This window comes from Petromyzon marinus, unplaced genomic scaffold (genome assembly GCF_048934315.1).
Source record: "Petromyzon marinus isolate PM22_M1 ecotype Great Lakes invasive population unplaced genomic scaffold, UKy_Petmar_22M1.pri1.0 PM_Scaffold_34, whole genome shotgun sequence".
Classification (NCBI taxonomy): Eukaryota; Metazoa; Chordata; class Hyperoartia; order Petromyzontiformes; family Petromyzontidae; genus Petromyzon; species Petromyzon marinus.
In genome coordinates, this window is record NW_027423324.1 from 487,374 (window position 1) to 506,915 (window position 19,542).

At 44.6% G+C, this 19,542-nt stretch overlaps 1 protein-coding gene across 2 annotated transcripts in view; it reads left to right on the forward strand.

Annotated features, from left to right (window-relative positions):
* The window catches only part of LOC142923224 (uncharacterized), a 32,745-nt gene extending 16,361 nt beyond the window's left edge, over window positions 1-16,384 (forward strand). For both annotated transcript variants that reach the window (XM_076064158.1, XM_076064159.1), the window contains exons 7-15: window positions 565-632; window positions 757-1,042; window positions 4,477-4,752; window positions 6,968-7,035; window positions 7,180-7,453; window positions 7,674-7,949; window positions 8,755-8,933; window positions 9,611-9,691; window positions 15,938-16,384. In XM_076064158.1, coding sequence (XP_075920273.1) covers window positions 565-632; window positions 757-1,042; window positions 4,477-4,752; window positions 6,968-7,035; window positions 7,180-7,453; window positions 7,674-7,949; window positions 8,755-8,933; window positions 9,611-9,691; window positions 15,938-16,126 — 1,697 coding nt within the window. In that variant the 3' untranslated portion in view covers window positions 16,127-16,384. The remainder of the gene's footprint in view (window positions 1-564; window positions 633-756; window positions 1,043-4,476; window positions 4,753-6,967; window positions 7,036-7,179; window positions 7,454-7,673; window positions 7,950-8,754; window positions 8,934-9,610; window positions 9,692-15,937) is intronic.
* The last annotated feature ends 3,158 nt before the right edge of the window (window positions 16,385-19,542 follow it).

Consider the following 19,542-nt stretch of genomic DNA (forward strand, 5'->3'; position numbering starts at 1 on the left):
GATGCTTGCAATAACGTGAGATTAATATTTGTTTAGGAAGATACAAGGAATATCATATTCGGAAGAACTGTTCAGCAGTGGCAGGTGTAGAGATAAGCCAGAAGGCTACTACAGGGAATGATGAACGTAGATCATTGCTGAGGAGTCGAGTGGAAACGGCAAGGGAACGGGAGAAAATCAATTTGTGGTGGAGACACTAAAAATGCTTTTTAACACCGGGACAATGATTAGCGTCCATCAGCACAATGTGGGGAACGACTTTGCTGCTTTCTTGGTCTGCAGTTTCACAGCACTCTGCTACACTTCTATTTTAGTTGTTTTCTACTGATTACTTCTGATTGGACACTAACGTTCAATACTACTTTTCATTCGGCAACACTGCAGCCACTTATTTGTGACATTTTCAAAACAGTATTAAAATGTTCGTAGTATAAATGACCTCTTTGAATTGAATATGGGTTCCAATAATTGAATGTTTTGCTCTGCTACCAGAAGGAAATTATCAACCATATGAAGTATTAAGTGAATCGTTTGTAACTTAATTTTACGGCATTTATTTCACAGGCACTACTTATAGAAAGAATAATGATGAAGGCGAAGAACTTGCTGCTCTTGTGTTCATTGAAGTTCAGGTACAATGAACGCAGCATGTTTACACATTGACTCCAACATTCATTATTCATTGTGTAGGCTTACTCACAAGGACAGCTGTGGGCTTCATCCCTCATTAATCAGATCCCGTGTTCTCCACTACAGGGGAGCCAGAAGAGTGAAACAATGAAACTCATCCGAGAGAACCAAGAGAATCTCAAGGCCTGGATCGGAGTAGATCCCTCACACCTCCTGGAGCATCTCAAGGACTATGAGTGGATTCCTCACCACGTTTACAACGCAGCCAGGAAGAGGCATGGAGAGGAGTGTGTGGAGCACATACTGAACCACTTCTTAAAAAAAGGAGACACAGGCTGTAAGGAACTGTGGGAAGCACTCTTCTTTGTGAGGAAGCACTATTTGCAGCTGTGGAGGTGGCTTCACAACCGAGGTATGACCCACGTTCATTATAACAAGAGTTGCGTACTGGCAGTGAATTGATTTTGCATGGCTTTTGTTACAATTGTAGTGAATCTTTTCAGAGACGCGATTTATGATGCAACAACGTTAATTCTACACTTCGTGCAACACCGTTACACACGAGACTAAATACACCTATCTCTCTTGTTACACATAGGACCACAATACACCTATTTCTCTCACATACAGGATAACTATAATCGGGTCAGAGCAACCAACGTGCTGCCTGACCCACGATGTCGAAGACAAAGACGTAGATATATCACTTGGGTTCCACTTTACCTGCAGACAGCCCCGATATACGATCAGAGCTCCCCTTTTATCCTTCCCAGCGCGGCCTGGCTCCACCCTCGGCCCCGCCTACCTCTGGAATTACACCACACCTGTTCCCTCTCTGGCTCTGCTCTTAACCACGCCCCCTTCGGGAACTCTCTAGACCAGTGGTTCTTAACCTTGTTGGAGGTACCAAACCCCACCAGTTTCATATGCGCATTCACCGAACCCCTCTTTAGTGAAAAATAAAATGTGATTTTTTTCAAATTCAAGACATAGATATGTTTTTTACTGGTACACAAAATGAGCCGTGCATGAACATTACCTTGTTCAAAGAATAAAACCAACACAATGCATAAACTCACAACAAATTACATACCTGGAAATCAATGTGACTTCTGCTGTTGCCTTTGAGAGATCAGTTCAGATATGCGTGGCTTCACCTTGGCAAGTGCCACTCTCATGTCATTTTCACAACAAAGTCTGTTCCTTTTCTTCGTTTTTATGTCCAGCATCCTCGAAAAGGATTGCTCACAAAGATATGTTGTAACAAATGGTATAAAAAAATCCAGGGCTTTCTTAGCAATAACTGGATACTTGTTCATTTGTCGACACCAAAACGTTGAGAGCGTTGTTGTTCTGAAGAGTTGCTGTTGAACCTGGCTCTGCTGAATTTCAATGATTTCGTCGAGGAATTCATCATTGACATCTGCTGTTTCAACAGCAAACGTGAACGGCTGTCTCACCCATGCTGGATATGACTCTCTTGTAGGGAAATATCCGTCGAGAGACTTTGCAAGCTCATCTAAGTGCGTGGCAATTGTTTGCTTCAGTTCCGTGGATACAGAAATATCTCCGATTCCAGACACATCTTCGATCTTACTTGCACAGTCGTCCAGAAGCGGGAAGTTTGCGAAGTTATTGTTCTCTGTTCGTCGTTTCCATAACGGTAGCTTTTTTTGAAAAGCCTTCAGGTGTTCTTCCGCTTCCATGATATTGACTCCACCACCCTGCATCTGCTGATTGAGATGATTGAGAGCTGCGAATATATCAGCCATGTACGCTAAAATGAGAATGAACTCAGGATTTTTGAAGAAATCTGCATGGCAGTGTTGGTGCTCTTGCAAAAACAGGGCTAATTCCACACGCATGGCAAAAACACGATTCAGCACCTGTCCCCGGGATAACCACCGAATATTAGAATGGAGCAGAAGTACCTCAAATTCAGAGCCCATTTCTTTACACAGCTCACTGAAGATGCGGTGCCTCAGAGCACTTTTTCGCACATAGTTCACACATTCCACCACAGTTTTTAATACTTCTGTCATTTTTGGAGGTAAGGTTTTTGTTGCCAACGCATGCCTGTGCAGAATACAATGCGTCACAATGATGTGTGGTGCATCGGCCTTTACTAGCGCACCAAAACCAGACTTTCTTCCCAGCATGACTGGAGCTCCGTCCGTACAAACTGCAGAAACCATATCCCATGAAAGATTGTTGTCTCTGAAGAAGTCATCCACAAGCTTCTTCACATCGGCTGCCTTCGTTGTTGTTATAAGAGGCTTACAAAATAAAAAAAACTCTTCTTTTATCATGTCGTCTTTCACATAGCGTACAAAAACAGCAAGCTGGCTTAGATCAGAAACGTCTGTGGTTTCGTCGAGTTGAAGGCTGAATTTTGCCGGGCTTGAAATCAGATCCGCGACTACTTGAGCCAAGATGTCTTTACTCATGTCTTCTATTCTGTCACTGACGGTGTCATTTGAAAGGGGAATTTGGGATAATTTACCTTCGGCCGCTGTTCCGAGTATCAGATTCCCCATCTTTAATGCAGCTGGTTTCACAAGTGTTTCACCAATGGTGTGTGGCTTGCCCTGCTTTGCGATCAGGTAAGCAACTTCGTACGATGCTGTCAGGATCGGTTTGTTAACAGGTACAAATCCAAGAGCAGGCAGAATGGCCCTTTCATCGAATCTGGCTCTCTTCACCCTGAATTCAGCAAGTGTTGTGTTCTTGTATTCCCTGTCTCCATGCAGCTTCAAGAAGTGTTCCTTTAGTTTTGCCGGTGCAAGACTAGAGTTGCTCAACTTGGCGTTGCAAATCATGCAGATAGGACGCTCACTCCCATCACGTTCCGTGATACATGAGAATCCATGTTGTACATATTCGTCCGACCACTTTCTTCTTTTGCCCGACATAGTTAGTATGGATAAAATATTAAAGAAATCACACGACGTACGACAACAACAGTCACACGTTGACTACTGAGTATGCACTAAATTCCCCGCAGCGCTGATTGGCCAAGCAGTGTAGCATGATCATCTGCAGCCAGTGATGGCTAAGCGGGCCGTGTGTGTCATCACAAATTTACACAATAATTCAAGTGTGTCCGGACCTCCGTGGCGGGGGCTCTACCGAACCCCTGAGATCGACTCACCGAACCCCTGGGGTTCGATCGAACCCAGGTTAAGAACCACTGCTCTAGACGTTTCTCAGCTCCTCTTTCCGTGTCCCGTCGTTCACCCTTGGCCCACATTCCTCACCCCAGCCCATCACGTGCTTAACCCGCTGATGGGGTGACTCGTCCTCGCATGCCCCCCCCCCCTGCCGCCTGCCACCCCCACCACACTCCCCCAGTGACCGACTCTGTGGCGATTACCTGCGGCGCTGGCAGAGGCTGTTATCCCCTACTCTGTCGGTAGTACTCATCTGGCTTCCTTCTGCTAGCACCCAGTACCATGCCCCTAGTGGCGCATTGAGTGGTACTGCATGGTGTGTGAGGCTCTGTGCCCATTTCTGCAGCACTCGGCGCTACGCGCCATAGTGATCCATTTAACATCACTACACAATGAACAAGGAATAAAAGTCATTCATATGCTTGGATTCCGTACAACTTTGCAGCTTGTGCTTGCCCTTTCAAATAATTAATCAGTTATGTTCCGTGCCACAAAACAAGATGGCACTCACCAAGTGGCATGTGACTGAACAGCTTCATGTTAAACGCCGTAATGCTTGAGTACAATTATGAACCCATCTCTGCTTCGCCTCTTGATTCTTTTAGCACACTTGTGGTAAAAGTCAAGAGCAATGAAAAAAATACCCGTGACATTTATTCAACGCTGTCAATCACAGGTGACGCAATGCAGTGCATTCGAGAGAATAAGTCAGCTCTGAAGCTGTGGATCAGTAGGGACCCACACCATCTTCTAGAGCATCTGAAGAGTCAAACATTCATCTCTAATGCCGTCTTCGCTAAAGCCAAGGGCATGAATGGCGGCGAGAAGTGTGCAGAGCTACTTCTAAATTACTTCATCAATAGAGGCAATGATGATTGCCTCCAGCTGCTGATTTCTCTGCAAGCCGTGCAAGATGAGTATCCTGAAGTCAAACAGTGGCTGGGCTCTCTTGGTAAGTTATTATTTATTTAAAATGCCTTACACCTCTTTCATGTAAACAACGGGAAAGATGATAATTTGGAGGACAAGCAGACAATCGTAACTCTGCCACAGCAGCCCTGTAATCTTAACACGTAGGTTTTTGCAACATCATGATTCATAATTCATTTTTTGGTTGGGCCACGGAATAATAGCACCAAATCTGTGTCGTTAGATCTGTGTACTAGCGATTAATATGCCAATTATTATTGATTCATCTCACTGAAAAGTTGTAGAGCAATCCTCAAGACCAAACTCATCAATTCGATTTAACATTATTAAAAAACAGCAAACATCATCAAGACAATGTTCGGGAAGTCATACACACAATGTCACCTTATCCAGCTAGGTATCATGACCATAAGAGGTTTTTGGGTTAGATCATCTAGATATAATGTGCCGTTAAACCTGCCACCACCCGATGCAGCCAATTTAGTAAGGTTTGTCACATTTACAAAACATGCCAATTCGTTACAACTTCAGCACACCGGTGTGTTGGAGAGTAAACCCACATTATACTTATGCAGTACAACTACTCATGAAGTTTGTGGATGTTTGGTCATTCATAGATCCTATAAAGTTTTGATTCTTTGGTTTAATCATGGATGAATGACACAACGTTGACTTTAAGAACGTGGTAGTTTTATCCAAACAATTTTTTTTACTTGCAAAAATGATCTAATGCACACATTGAGATTGATAAAATGTACATAATACATATTTGAGCTGATAAGTTAAGTGTGGCTTGGCATATATACATGTGAAAATCCCGTGTAATATTCAACAAATCTATTATACCAATTGTAACACTTAGTTTAAAGCTTTAGTGACCATATAACGCTATCCTTCTGCAGGCTAAATCTTGGCTTAAAGCTTTCGTGACGGCAGGAATTCATATTATTTGGGTATTTTGGTCAAGTCACGTAGATATGGTCAAAGAAAATAATAAAAATAACAAAAAACTACGACGTTTCGATCACAACACAAGCGATTGTCATCAGGAGGAAAAAAAAGATGACGATCGCTTGTGTTGTGATCGCAACGTCGTAGTATCTTGTGTTTTTGTTGTTATCTTCTTTGAACCTACTGTATCTACGTGACTTTACCGAGAGACCCAAATAATATACTTCTGCAGGCTAGCATATTCTTGAGTATCTTTTAACCTGTTGAGACAGTGCTTAGCTACACTTCTATTTTAGTTATGTTTAACTTGGGTTTAGCACTGTCTAGAAGTGAGATTTCCTTGGTCGTTGAGAATGCTCTGCTCTCCAGAAAAACAACTCCATGTCCTTGTTGTGGAAGATGGGCAACATCATGAGTGACCTTTCTGGAAGTGATGGCTACAGAGATCGGTTTCATGAGTGTGGGACATTTTGTGTAGTCTTAACTCTACCTTCATACAGATAATGATCACGAGAGACAATGTTGTCCACAACAGGGCACTGGGAGCCTTGGTAATGTGGGTTACTAGAGGCAGATGAGATTCAGATGCCAATGAAACGTGCACACAATGGAAAAGGAGCAATTACCACGTGATGCCATGTCCCAGCAACCACACCATGATAGTGACGACAAACATTACTTCCAGTTTGAAAATAAGATTATGTTGCAATTTGATCACAAATGTACGAGTGATTCTAGAAAGGTATTGGCAAGATAGCATAAGCAATGCATTAGTTGGCAAGAGAACATGATCTGTAAGCGGTTTAGATATCGTTAGATAAACACGTTTGCGCTGGGTGGGACGTGTGTACACAATGGGTCATGGCCAATCGTTGAGACAGGCATTGGCGTGGTCTCCAGAAGTGTAACAACAAAGGGAAGACCGACGTGTAGATAGTGAGATAAAGTTTAAGCAGATCTTGAGGTCGCTTATCAACTGTGTAGCAACTGCATGATTTGGCAGAGGGTTGAATGTACTGGGGATGCGTGGTAGCATCAAGAGACATCTTGATCTTTATTGCAATTGTTCAAACTCAATTCCTGTTCATGTCTGTAGAACATTTTATAAAGTTTGTAATGTAAATATGCTCCATCACTCTTATCTCAGTGTCTCACATTCTGTGTTTATCATCATTATTATTCAGTTCTAATAAGGTAATTTGCTGCTATGAAGTGAGAAAATATTTAACCACACCAACTGTCCACTTTAATCAATGGTAACCTAGTAGTATTGTATTTATTCACAGGTGGTACCAAAACAAAGAGCAATGGAATCAGTGTGCCACGTGTTGATGTGCTGTCAAATGGAATTCAGGTAAACTAGATGCAGTTTGCATGCACATTGAACACTCTTCATTTGTTTAGTATATATGCTTAGGATGAAGCATGCTTTGGAATCCATTGCACATATAAATAACAAACTTAACTCCCATGTTCTCTAATTCACGACCACAATCAGAGTGACACATTGAAACTCATCCAAGAAAACAAGGGGAATTTCAAGGAATGGATTGGAGCGGATACATCGCACTTCCTAAAAATTTTTGACGAATCACATTCTATTCCACACGAAGTTTACCAAGCAGCCAAGAACAAGCATGGAGAGGAGTGTGTGGATGTTATACTAGATCACTTCTTTGAACAAGAAGAGACGGCGTTGTGGGAACTGTGGAAAGGTCTCTATTATGTGAGGAGGAACTACGAGCCACTAAAGAGCTGGTTTCAGAAGCACGGTATGACCCACACTAATAATACATAGTGCATATGCACGGATACTGTACAACTGTACAATTTTCCAATGTTAATTTTCAAAATGGTTGAATACTGTAATAAAAAATGTTGCCTGCTCCTTTATTCTTTTGGCACATTTTGGAATAACAGGATAGTTAAATGAAAAGACAATGCATATGAAAAGATAAATGTAAAATGCATCCAAAGTTATGTTTGTCACAGGTGAGTCCGTGCGGTCCATTAAAGAGAAGAAGTTGGATCTGAAGTTTTGGATCGCTAAAGACCCCCGACATCTCCTGCTGCAGCTGATGATTCGAGGACAAATTCCCAATAAGATCTTGACTCAAGCCAAGTGCATGAATAATGGTGAGAAGTCTGCAGAGGCACTGCTCAACTACTTCATATCCAGAGGCAATGACGACTGCCTCCAGCTGCTGTTTGCTCTGCAAGCCGTGCAGGACAAGTATCCTGAAGTCACGCAGTGGCTGGGCTCTCTTGGTGAGAAATTACTACATTTTAAACGCCTTCCTGCTTTTTTATGTAAATAACGGCCAATTGAATACTGGGTGACCAAGTGGTCAGCACACTCACGAAGGAGTCGGTTGTCAACGAGTCGACAGTTTTAACCCTGCTTAATAGCCCTGTAATCGATTTCTATGAGGCATCCTCACCTATATTCTATCCACTGCTGAATGAATGCATCCCCAAGCCACTGTTAATCCACATAGTCATGTGATACATTCCATATAGCTCCAGAACCTTAGCCAATTCAACTCCAACTCAACGCTGTGCACACCCTTTGGTGCATTCCCTCCTCTGTCTGCCACTCCATCGCTAGTCTCCACCACCAGGCTCCCAATCCTCCTAGTGACCTGTCTCAACAAAGCCTAATTAATTTTCTCAGCAGTCTAAAACATTGCATCTTCTTCCAAAATTGTATGCATGTATGTTTAACTTTTTACGGACCATACGCATACATGTATGTTGAACGTCTTTCAGACCATACACAGCTTTTGTTATTTTCAGTTTATTTTTTTTAATTTTACATTTATTATTTTTATTTTCTATCTCCGTGACTTTACCGAAAGAACCAAGAATATGCATACATGTGTTCCACTTTCTGTCTATGTCCATGTGTCAGATCCATGTCATGTCAGGTAATGTACAATTAATTAAATTGTTATTCTTCAGGAAAATGTGTGCTACTTTTCAGGATTGAGTTCCGTTCTCCAAAAGCACTCCAACCTCAACTTGTCCATCTCTAAGGCTGAAACAGCATTAACTTTGTCTTTTTTTACTGCAGTGTTTTTCAAAAGGCTTTGCAAGAAGACGAGCTTGTTTCTGAACACGTATACCAACTATTCGCTGCAAGAAAAAATTCGATCTTATAAACGGGAGCTGATCCAGGCACTGCACTCCAACGTGATACCCCTGCTGTCTCAACTACAGAGCCGAAATATATTCACTGACTTGAATGTGCAGGTATGTCCATGGGCTGGTGTAGTAATTAAAGGGGGATCAGGATCAAATTGAAAATGTTAAATTACAAGGTGAGAGTGTAGAATGGTGTGCAGTCTGCCCTTAACATGAAGATACGACGGCCCTCATTAACATGTTCCATGTAGGTGATCCAAGTATTCTATGAACATGTCTAACGTTTGTCCTCGGAAGTATTTCATTATAAAAAATAACATCACATTCCTATCTGCAGAATAAAAAAAACCTCACACGGAACATGATGGGTAACATTCTGAGATAACCTCACGCATGATGACGTCATTGGATCGCAAACGGGGAGGTGCCTTGTCAGCGAGGCCAGATGCAAAGTGAAGCCTTTTGGCACTAGCTGCCTCCAACTCTATGGTGACTTTTTAATCAATTTGGCCAACATCCTTCAAGACGAGTCCCTAATAGCAGCGAAACTTTATAATAAACTCTTGCTCACATTGATTTGTGCCCCCAGTTGGATAATTTTAACATCATCAACGGATTGTGTTGTCATCGATGCACAAGCATCAAACGAAGTCAAACCTTTGCCATTAGCACTGCCATTTAACTGAAACACACACAGAGTAGCCTGGCAGTGGATCTGAAAATTTACTAATGCCTGGAACATCGCCCTGTTCTAAGCAACACGCTTTGTGCCTGTGTCGGTGTAGGAAGCGAAAGAAAGGGAGCAGTGGCAAGGCAGCGAGAAGGCGACTGAATACGTGCTGGAGCTGGTTTGCGTGAAAAGACAGGTCAGACAATTCTGGAAGGTGCTGTGGGATCTCCGTGAAACCTACCCACAATTGAAGGACATTTTTGAGAAATTCTAACTGGGGTGCAGGAAAAATGTGGTGCAGTAGTTAGAGCACATCGTTACCCATGGAATTTTGAAACCAATGTTGTTCAAATCCTTTTTCCCTCACACTACCTGTCTGTGGAATACCCCACCATATTCTATTTACTCAAGTTCTTGTACAAACTGTTACCAATATGTAGTGACATCGGGGATGTCACTGTATGATGCTGGCCCAGAAGGGCCGTCCCATGCGATGTTCCTACATCATGGACCGTGTGGGTGGCTGTGTGAGGCCGGCTCTAGCAGAGCATGGCGTGCGATGCACCGTTATGGTGTACACCCCATAGGTGGGTGTAGTACCAGCCCTAGCGGGGCTTGGTGAGCGCTGGGATAGCGCAGACACCACGCAAAAATCACAAGGGGGAGCGGGAGAATGTCGGGACAGGGTTGCCCTGGGCCACGGCACTCTGGTTGACCCCGTAGACACGTGATCCAGAGTGTCCACAGAGAGGGTCCCAGGTGGGGGGGCTTAAGGGTGATCACGTGTTCGGGGAGAGCTCTTGAGGGGGATTAAGAGCGAGCTAGAATGCTCGCAAAGGTAGATGGGGCCGAGGGCGGAGCCGGCCCTGACCCGGGAGGATATAAGGTGGGTCCCTCGGAGGGACCGGGGTCGCTGCATTCTACAAGCTGGAAGCTCTACATCCTACAAGACTTCAACACGGGGTCGAGGCCCTTCGTAGCTGTAACTCCTATGTATAGTGTAGTTGCCTGGGTGGTCACCACCCTAGGCTGTATTTGGTAACGGGGCAGTTACCCCTTAGTGTATACGTGTTACAAATAAATGTGGTGCCTCTATGGAACAAGGTCTGCCACTCAGGTGGACTCACTGCAAATCCATCATGAGACCTGATCTACGTAGTGTGTGGGCGACAGTGCCGAAGGTTGACGCGTCCAGCCGTGCTAGAAGACTGTGCCGTGAGCACAACTTTCTGGATACCTTAAGCTGTTGAAGGAATGCCAGACTCCTCTCCAACATAACTCCAAGTAAGAAAGGCTCTGCATCATACATTAGCAACCGGGCATTCAGATGCAGTTTGAGCTCGTAGTTGTCTTCAACGTTGTGTAGGTGAAACACACTGGAAACTGTCTTGCTTTTGCTTGGCCGACGTGTCAATTTCTTGCAGTACTGTAGTCTGCTACCATGGCCAGGTGACTAATCAAGGTACATTCAAGGCTGCCAAAATCACAGGCTTGGGTTGTGATGCAGATGTAATCCACGTACATAAATCGTCATAACTTTGCAGAGGTAATCGATTATTTTGCATTGGCAAACTGCTGACCTTGTTGGTGGACACTCAGAAGCAGCCATCTTGAGAGGCTCAATGCTGCCGACTTCTGACCCTAGCAGGGCTGGGGACAATATTCTTTGGGTCTTTGGGTGAAGTCACGTAGATAGGTTCAAAGAAAAAATAACTTAAAACTACAGCGTTTTGTCATTGCAACACAAGCGACACAAAGAATATGGATTCCTGCAGTCACGAAAGCTTTAAGTCAAGATTTGACTGGGGATAAGTTGAGCAGAAGTAATTTAGTACACTTGTCATGCACACATCACGGCTATCACAAAGGCACTAAGTTTCACAGATACAGGTTGCAATATTTTCACAGCAGGGGGTGATGTTACTGTGTAATTTTTTGGTATTTTTTGGGTAATTTTTAGACTTGGAATGTGAACAAAACAGCTGGCACACAATGATCTGCTCCTGATTGATACCAGGGGATATTTAATGTCCAGGGAAGCGGACGGCACAGAGTCGTATTTACGGTTTATAAACACTGCAGCTATAATGCTGGCAGGTCGCCCGGCTCAATCTGCAATTCTCTAACAAGGCCATGAACCGCGACTGCTGGGCCACGTCACTGCCTGCTGGCAGTTCATCGCAGCTACATTGGGTAAATGAAGTTGCTGTCAAAATGTTACTGTTGTTGTGCAATGGTTCGTACACTAGACTTGCAATCCAAGGGGCATGGGTTCTATTCCATTCCTAGGTAAAATGGTAGCTTCAATTATCAGCAGTATAAACCAGGTGCACCACAGTCGATCAGCAAGTCGCGTGCAGCGGGATCAATATGGAAGAGTTTGTGAACAATGCACCCAAGTTGGAACTCTGAATATTTCCCTCGTGAGGGTTTTTTGACAATACATTGCAGAGCTGCAAATTACCTATTATTGTGGTAGGGCCATTGAAATTCCCTCACTTCTACAGTCGACCCTTCCACATCGCGGGGGTTAGGGGGCGCAGGCCCCCCGCGATCTAGAAAAAAACACGTAAAATGTTTTGGTCCCCTTGGTGAGTGGAGCGAGCACCTCCTGCCGGGGGGTTTAAGTTATCTCTACATATCCAGCCTTTGCGTGTCGTCTACTGGCTTTTGCGTTCTTTTCGCAAACTTAAACTTTTACAAAATATTACTTTAAAAAAATGTGGGTATATTTATGGTATTAAAAGATCAAATACATTAATATTATACAGTGCTGTACATATGTTTTATGCATTTATGAGTTACTAAACTTTTTGTGTGTCGTCTGCTGGCCTTCGCGTGTCGTCTGTGGCCTTCGCAAAACTCTCCAAAATTTCCCATAAAATGTTCTTATGCCGACCCTGCGATATATCGAAAACGTGATGGGAAAAGTCGCGATGCATAAAGGTCTATTGTATTACATTGTCCTCGAATTACATGACACAATGGCTGGCTCGTTTCTAATGACGTCAGGGATCTTTGACGTCCACTCTGAATCAGACGACGCGTAATATTGCATACACCCGCAGTGATAAACAGGACGGCCTGCCGGATGCAAACCGGCAACCTCAACAAGTGGTGAACGCGCTGCTGCTGGGCCCAGTCACCTTCACGATGATCCCCTGTGACGTCCTTTGATTGATGTTTACGTGGCCATTACGTTATGCCACATGCGCCAAGCCAGTGTTCATAACCCGTGCTTCAATCAGTAGGGAAAGCAAACTCAGACGAATATTTTACACATTTACCTTTTTAGTCTGAGAAACTCGATGTACATTGAAATTATGAATGCAATTAACGCTAACGCAAATATTTTAATAAAGCTAGGTATTGAACAATACAACTATTATGAGACCTTTGCCAGGAGCAAGATATAATATGTTTTTACCCTTTTATCTGGCAACAAAACTGATACCTTTTTACACGGGATCATGCTTGCATTAACCGCAACATTTGCGGTCAAAATGCAAACAAAAAGACAACACTGATAATGTATGCACTGCCCTTGAAATGTATTGGTACACACCCGAGACAGCTTTTCTTAGTACCCAGTCTCACATGGTGTTGGACCAGATGACGCCAAAAAGCGCACACCTCAAAGACAATGCACCATCAGTATTGAGAGCTCGGGGTAAGCTTGTGTGCAAGTATGTCAACGAAGGATCTGACATAGCTATCTTGGGCCTCACAACAGATGGCACAGTGTATCATGAGGTTCAACAACTTTGAATTGGGTAGACACATCAGCACCAATGAAGCCATATTGAGAATCCTCAACTTCCCCATTCACGAGCGACATCCCACTGTGTTTTGTCTCAGCGTGCACCTTGAGAATGGGAAAAGAGTCTTCTTCATGGACACATGCACATACGCGAGCCCAAGTCCCACAACACACAACTCTCACTGCTTTCTTCCTTCACTGTAGGGATGATGCTTTGCTCAGACACTGCTTCATCATGAGGTACCCAAGTGCTATACATGGAATGTTGCGAGAAAAGTAGGTGCACCGCAATATTGGACAAAATGTGTTAAATTACCCACAAAAAACAGTGAAGCACTTGGCCGTGTTTACACTTACATCCCAACAATTTTAAATGCTTGTACCTCAGACTGCTTCTACATGAGGCCAAACGGCCTAAGTCATTTGAAGAGCTGCGAATAGGTGATGGCACCATCTGTGATACTTACCAATATGCTTGCCAACTCCGAGGACTGCTAGAGGATCATGAGCAATGGAACAGCACTTTGGACGAGGCAGCTGCAACTCTGTCACCAGCAATGGTGTGGAACCTATTTGCCATCATGCTGCACACATGTGCCGTGTCTAATCCTCTGCAACTATGGCACGACCACAAGGAGAATCTGGCAGAGGACATTCTACACCAGGCACGTGCAAAATCCAAACCTGCTACATCACTACAATGATGCCATCTTCAATCAGGCTCTTATTATCATTGAAGATAAGTTCAGGATTCAGGTGGAGCTAGCCTCTAAACTTTTGCCCTTCCTGAACCAGAACAAAACAAAGATAATAATGTGCCACATAGCCTTTTGCGAGAACCCAACTAAAACAAGCAGCAGCTTACTGAATACATCGTACTGCATGAGCAAAGTCTGCTTCCAAGCCACAGAGAAGGCTTCAACAAGATTATTATTGCTGTTTTCACGGCCAGTGGTGCCATTTTATTTCTGGCAAAACTTTATTTATAAATCTTCTTTTGGCCAAAATCCGGCAGAGCAACATTATCTCCAATACAGTTGCATTATTATACATTGCTGTCACTATTGACAGGATTGAAGAACAGCTCAATCTGTCTTCAAATTGAACTTTAATTTGGATAACGCAGAGGCACCTACCTGCAACATTACCAGGACCACTGGCAAAGCCACAGTTTGCTGTAAGTCTGCTCAAAACGGGCAATGACAATGCAGATAGAAGTTTCTCTCTGACCAACATTGGCACAACAGTTGCAACACTTCAGTAACTTGATAAGTTGTCTTTGGTGATGTTTCGCCACTTACATGACCACAATTGGCTATGCAAAAGAGGCATCCTCGCACCAAAAAATGGCGCTGTGAATATCACTAACAACGACCTCCTTTCTGAATTACCAGGTATTTCTCATACATACAGGTCAATTGACACTGTACTGGACACTAATGAGGCAGCCAATTACCCTACAGAATTTCTCAACTCTCTGCAACCACCTGGTGTGCCTCCACACAAACCCAACCTCAATATTGGCACACCCATCATGCTTCTTAGGAATCTAGACCCACCAACACTTTGCAATGGTACGCGATTATCTGTGAAGAAAATGATGCCCCGTGTAATTGAATCGACCATCATGACTGACCATGCAGCAGGATTAATTCCACGCATTCCATCCATTACCTCTGACCTGCTCTTTCAATTTTAACTCCTTCAATTCCCTGTCCAGCTCAGTTTTGCATTGAGCATCAACAAGGCACAGGGTCAATCACTCAAAGTTGTTAGCTTAAGCCTGCTAAGCCCATGTTTCTCTCATTCCAACTCGATGTTGGTCGCTCCAGAGTTGGCAATGCGAAAAAAATTCATATTGGCACTAGATAACAATACATCCAATATTGTATATCCTGAAGCTCTCCAATGTTAACATTTTAAAGCTGTCCTCATATCAAACAAACAAGTCATGTGACTGTATCACACAATAAAAACAACCGTAACAAAATACACGTTTACCGACTTCATTTGCAGCATTAAATTATTCTAAGACAACATGGCAATACATTACTCTTAACATTTGATTACTGAGACCCATGCGAAGCCGGATAACTTAGCTAGTTACTTATAATATTGAGAATATTGGCCTCATGCTCAGCTTGGCCTCAAGTTCAGCTTGATAATTCTTGGTACACGTTATTGAAGATCAAGGAGCATAGTGTGTTCAATGAGTGTTGTGAATGGATTCGGTTTATTAATGTGCATCACGCCTTTTTCAAGTGCGTACATCCATTTGTTTGCCTTTACCACAGCACACTGGTTCGGATACTCATTCTCATTTGTGAAATATCTCTCATTCTCGCCCCTAGGATCCATATATCCTTTATTCTTAACTTTGCCTTTCATGCACTTTGCATTCAACTGTTGTGTCGACATTGTTTCATCAATTTATTTAAGGACACTCGTGTTGATAAGGGTGCATCTCGACAACAACGGTGATTTGTTATATTCAATCAACCAAAATTATTATAATTGCTGTTATGAACGTTACATAATCATCTGAATGGTATATCTTGAAAGCGTGGTTTATAATACCGTAAGACAGCAAAGATGATCATCAGTTTCCAGGCTGTAGCAGATGGCCTCCCGTGTGTATGTCCACTCATGTGTCTGATTGTACACTGCTGTGTATGTATGTAGCGGCATAGCACTGGCTGCTGGCAGAAAAGGAGATCTGAGGCGTACGGCAGTCCTCACGTCAGCAGGCCAGGATATACACAAGACAAGGATCTAGGGGAAAGGTCACAGAAGGGGCCCACCAGGAACCCGCTATTAGGCTACAGAAAGGGGGCGTGGCCGGGACGGAGCCAGGCCACGCTGACAGTATAAGAGGGGTCCCTGTGGGGCACCTCGGGGCTGTTGTTGGAGTGAGATTCCTGTCGTGCTGCTGAAGTCCATCGTCGACATTCTTCTCTTCGTCTTCACCATTCTTCTCGTCGTCGTCTCTGTCTCTACCTTCTCGGGGCGCCGCTCATCAGGCAGCCTACCAACTGCCCTGCCTGAGTAACATCGCCGACAATAGACGGACTAAATATTACGTTTGTTAACCCCGATGGTGCTCGTTAATAAAGAAGTGCTTCCAAGTCTTATCGTCTCCGAGTTATTCACTACATGTACACTCGTGTGTCTATGTACGCAAGTGTGTATGTGTGAAATATTTTTCATGTGTTTTCACGGTAATTGCATTGAGGGTGAAGGGGTAACCGGTCCTTCGCACTCATCTAGAGACCGCGTGGGCGGCTGTGGTTACCATGCAGAACCGCTGAGGAGGTCGGGGGTTGTTTTTATGGTACTTTACTCGTGGAAGGGAAATGCCAAACAACAGGGAGTGGCTCACCAAGAATGAAGGGGGTGTGGGAACGTGGCGGTAAGGTGTGTGGACCTGTAAGCCCCAGGCTACTGTGGGCTCGCATCCCCATCAACCGGAGGCGAGGAATGGTGGTTGCTCATGCCTTCACCGAAGGTAAACATCAGTGGAGGGATGCAGGAAAAGTCGATGAGTCAGATGCCTTCTATGACTTCCTGTATTAGACTCTCACTATGTTCGTATGTAGGCATGTTATATGTATGTATGTGTAGAGAATCCACCGTTCTAAGGCAGAGGGGCCACACTATACTTTATTTATTGTGAGGTGCACGTTGCACGCATCCACCCTACTCCGTTTCCCTATGCGCCACACCTCTTCAAGTGATGCCCCCCCCCTCTCTCTGGGCGTTCTCTATTTTTCTCTTCCCGCCGTCTCTCTCCTTTCCATTGTGACGTCATCCTCCCACTGTAACCTCGGATCATGTAATTATTTATACCTTCGGATCACGTAAGAATTAGGACTACATCACGCCCCCCCCTTCCCCCTTGAAAAAAAGTCATCCTCGACTAAACCACACCCTGCACGAATCCAACGGAATGAAAGAAAAATACACTTTTGTTGGTCAATAAACAAGCAATGTCGAACTCATCCAGAGAACTGTTACTTTGTGTTTGTGTAGGGATTAAAAATGTGTGTATACAGAACAGTATTTAAGACAATAGTAAATGAATAACTTGTAAGACAAGACAGTACATACAAAGGGTAAATCGGACCTTAAAAGAGAGAGCCAATTTAGATTGGCCATTCCCCTCATGGCGTTTGTAACCACGACAGCGGCCAAATAGGGGCTCTGGACGGGTGCGAGGGGCTGGTACCCCTCCACCTTCAATTAATTACCACGAAACCACGATTTAAAACTTAAATAAAGCTTGTGCCGGAGGCCACGGGGGGACAGGCGTCTATGACGTCTCCTGGCCAAATGCCATTTGGCAAAGCCAGAAGACTGAATCCTTACTCTCGGGGCTCGTCCAGGATCAACAAAAAACCACTACTGGTGAGTCAGATGCCTTCTATAACCTCCTGTCACAGGTGCTAGCTAAAGTGGCCCCTCGGGATAAAGTCATCTTGTTGGGTGACTTCAATGCCCAAAAGTCGGTCATGATGCTGGCACCTGGTATGAAGTGATTGGAAGTAATAGGCCAGATCAGCTCAATAACAACGGCAGGAGACTGCTAGATTTTTGTGCAGTCCATGAGCTTGTAATTACCAACACGCTGTTCTGGCATCAGCCCATCCACACAACATCATGGATGCATGCCAAGTCCAAGCAAGAACATCTGCTGGACTACATAGTGACGGAACAGCGGATGCAGGCCCATGTCCTTGACACCAGAACCTACCGTGGAGCTAATCTGCCCGCTGACCATCGACTTGTCATCTGTAAGATGTGTCTGCCATTCTTCTACTCCGGTGGTAGGTGTACACCCAGGAGCCCATTCAAACCCATAGTGGCATGGTCTCAGCTAGCTGATGAAAGTTGCAAGCGAGAATTTCATCATCACTTGCGGCTGGGGTTGGCATCATCCCCCACTCCTCCTGATGTCGAGGGGAAATGGACGAGGTTAAGGACCGTGGCTCATGCAGCTGCAATGGCTGCTTGTGGTACACGGTCCAGACCTCCACAGAGACCCTGGCTGACAGAGGAGGTGTTCAGGCTGGCTGCAAAAAAAGCGACAGGCCCACTCTCATCGTCTACAGCATCCCACGTCAGGGAATGAGGAGGCTTTCCACAGCCTTCGCTTGGAGGTTTGGAGAGCTGCGAGGCACTGCAAGGATGGGTGGTGGTCGCAGGTTGCAGAGAAGATGGACTCTGCCTCAATGGCCCGCGATCACAAATCACTCTTTAACTCCATCAAAAAAGTAACTTGCAGCACCACACCTATTACCATCATTAGAGGGAAGGACGGTGATCCAATCTCCGACCCCCAGGAACAGATTTTCAGATTTCCTAAACATTTCTGTGAGGTCCTGGGGGAGGGGAAATCCCTCATCCTGTAAAACATCGTGGGACAAATTGGGGATGACCTTGCTGAGGCTGCGGTGCCTCAAATATTAGAAGTCACCGCATGTGAGTGGCTGGCTGAGGTGCCATCTGTTGAGGAAGTACTGAAGGCGATCCAGAGTCTGAGACCAGGAAAGGCACTGGGCAGAGATGATCTCCCAAGTGAAATGCTAAGGGAGGGTGGCGTTTGTGCACAGGCGGTCCTATATGGCATCGTAACACAAGTCTGGACCACTGTACGGATTCCGCAGGATGGCAAGGATTGCCCCGGTGGTCCCCATCTTTAAGAAGGGGGACCGCACAGACTGTAACAACTACAGGGGCATATCACTCCTCAGTGTGCCATCAAAGGTCCTGGCAATGATTATTCAACATCGCCTTGCCAGGCACACTGAGGAGAAGTTTGCGGAGCCCAGATGCAGTTTCAGATGCCATATTTTCTGTCCGTCTGCTACAGCAGAGGTGTAGGGAATTTCAATAAGACTTATATCTCTGGTTTATTGACCTGGTCAAGGCCTATGATACCATCAATAGGTCTGAGATCTGGGTTGTCCTTCGTGCTTTTGGAGTTCCTGACCCTCTGTTCACGATCATTAAGGACCTTCATGATGGTGAGCGGGCCCGTGTAAAACTACGTAACCGCGAATTGGAGCCATTCTCTTTTCACCTTTGGGTGCGACAGCGATGTCCTCTGGCTCCCACGTTATTTAACATCTATTTCGACCACGCAGTTCATGAAGCCTTCAATAGCTGTACCGGAGGAATTTCCATCTGGTACAGATACAATGGGAGGCTGATTGATGCCCGGGTGTGGTCAAGGGATGGCTCGCTATTGCTCAACCACGCCAGGTATGCCGGTGATCTGGTAATTGCTG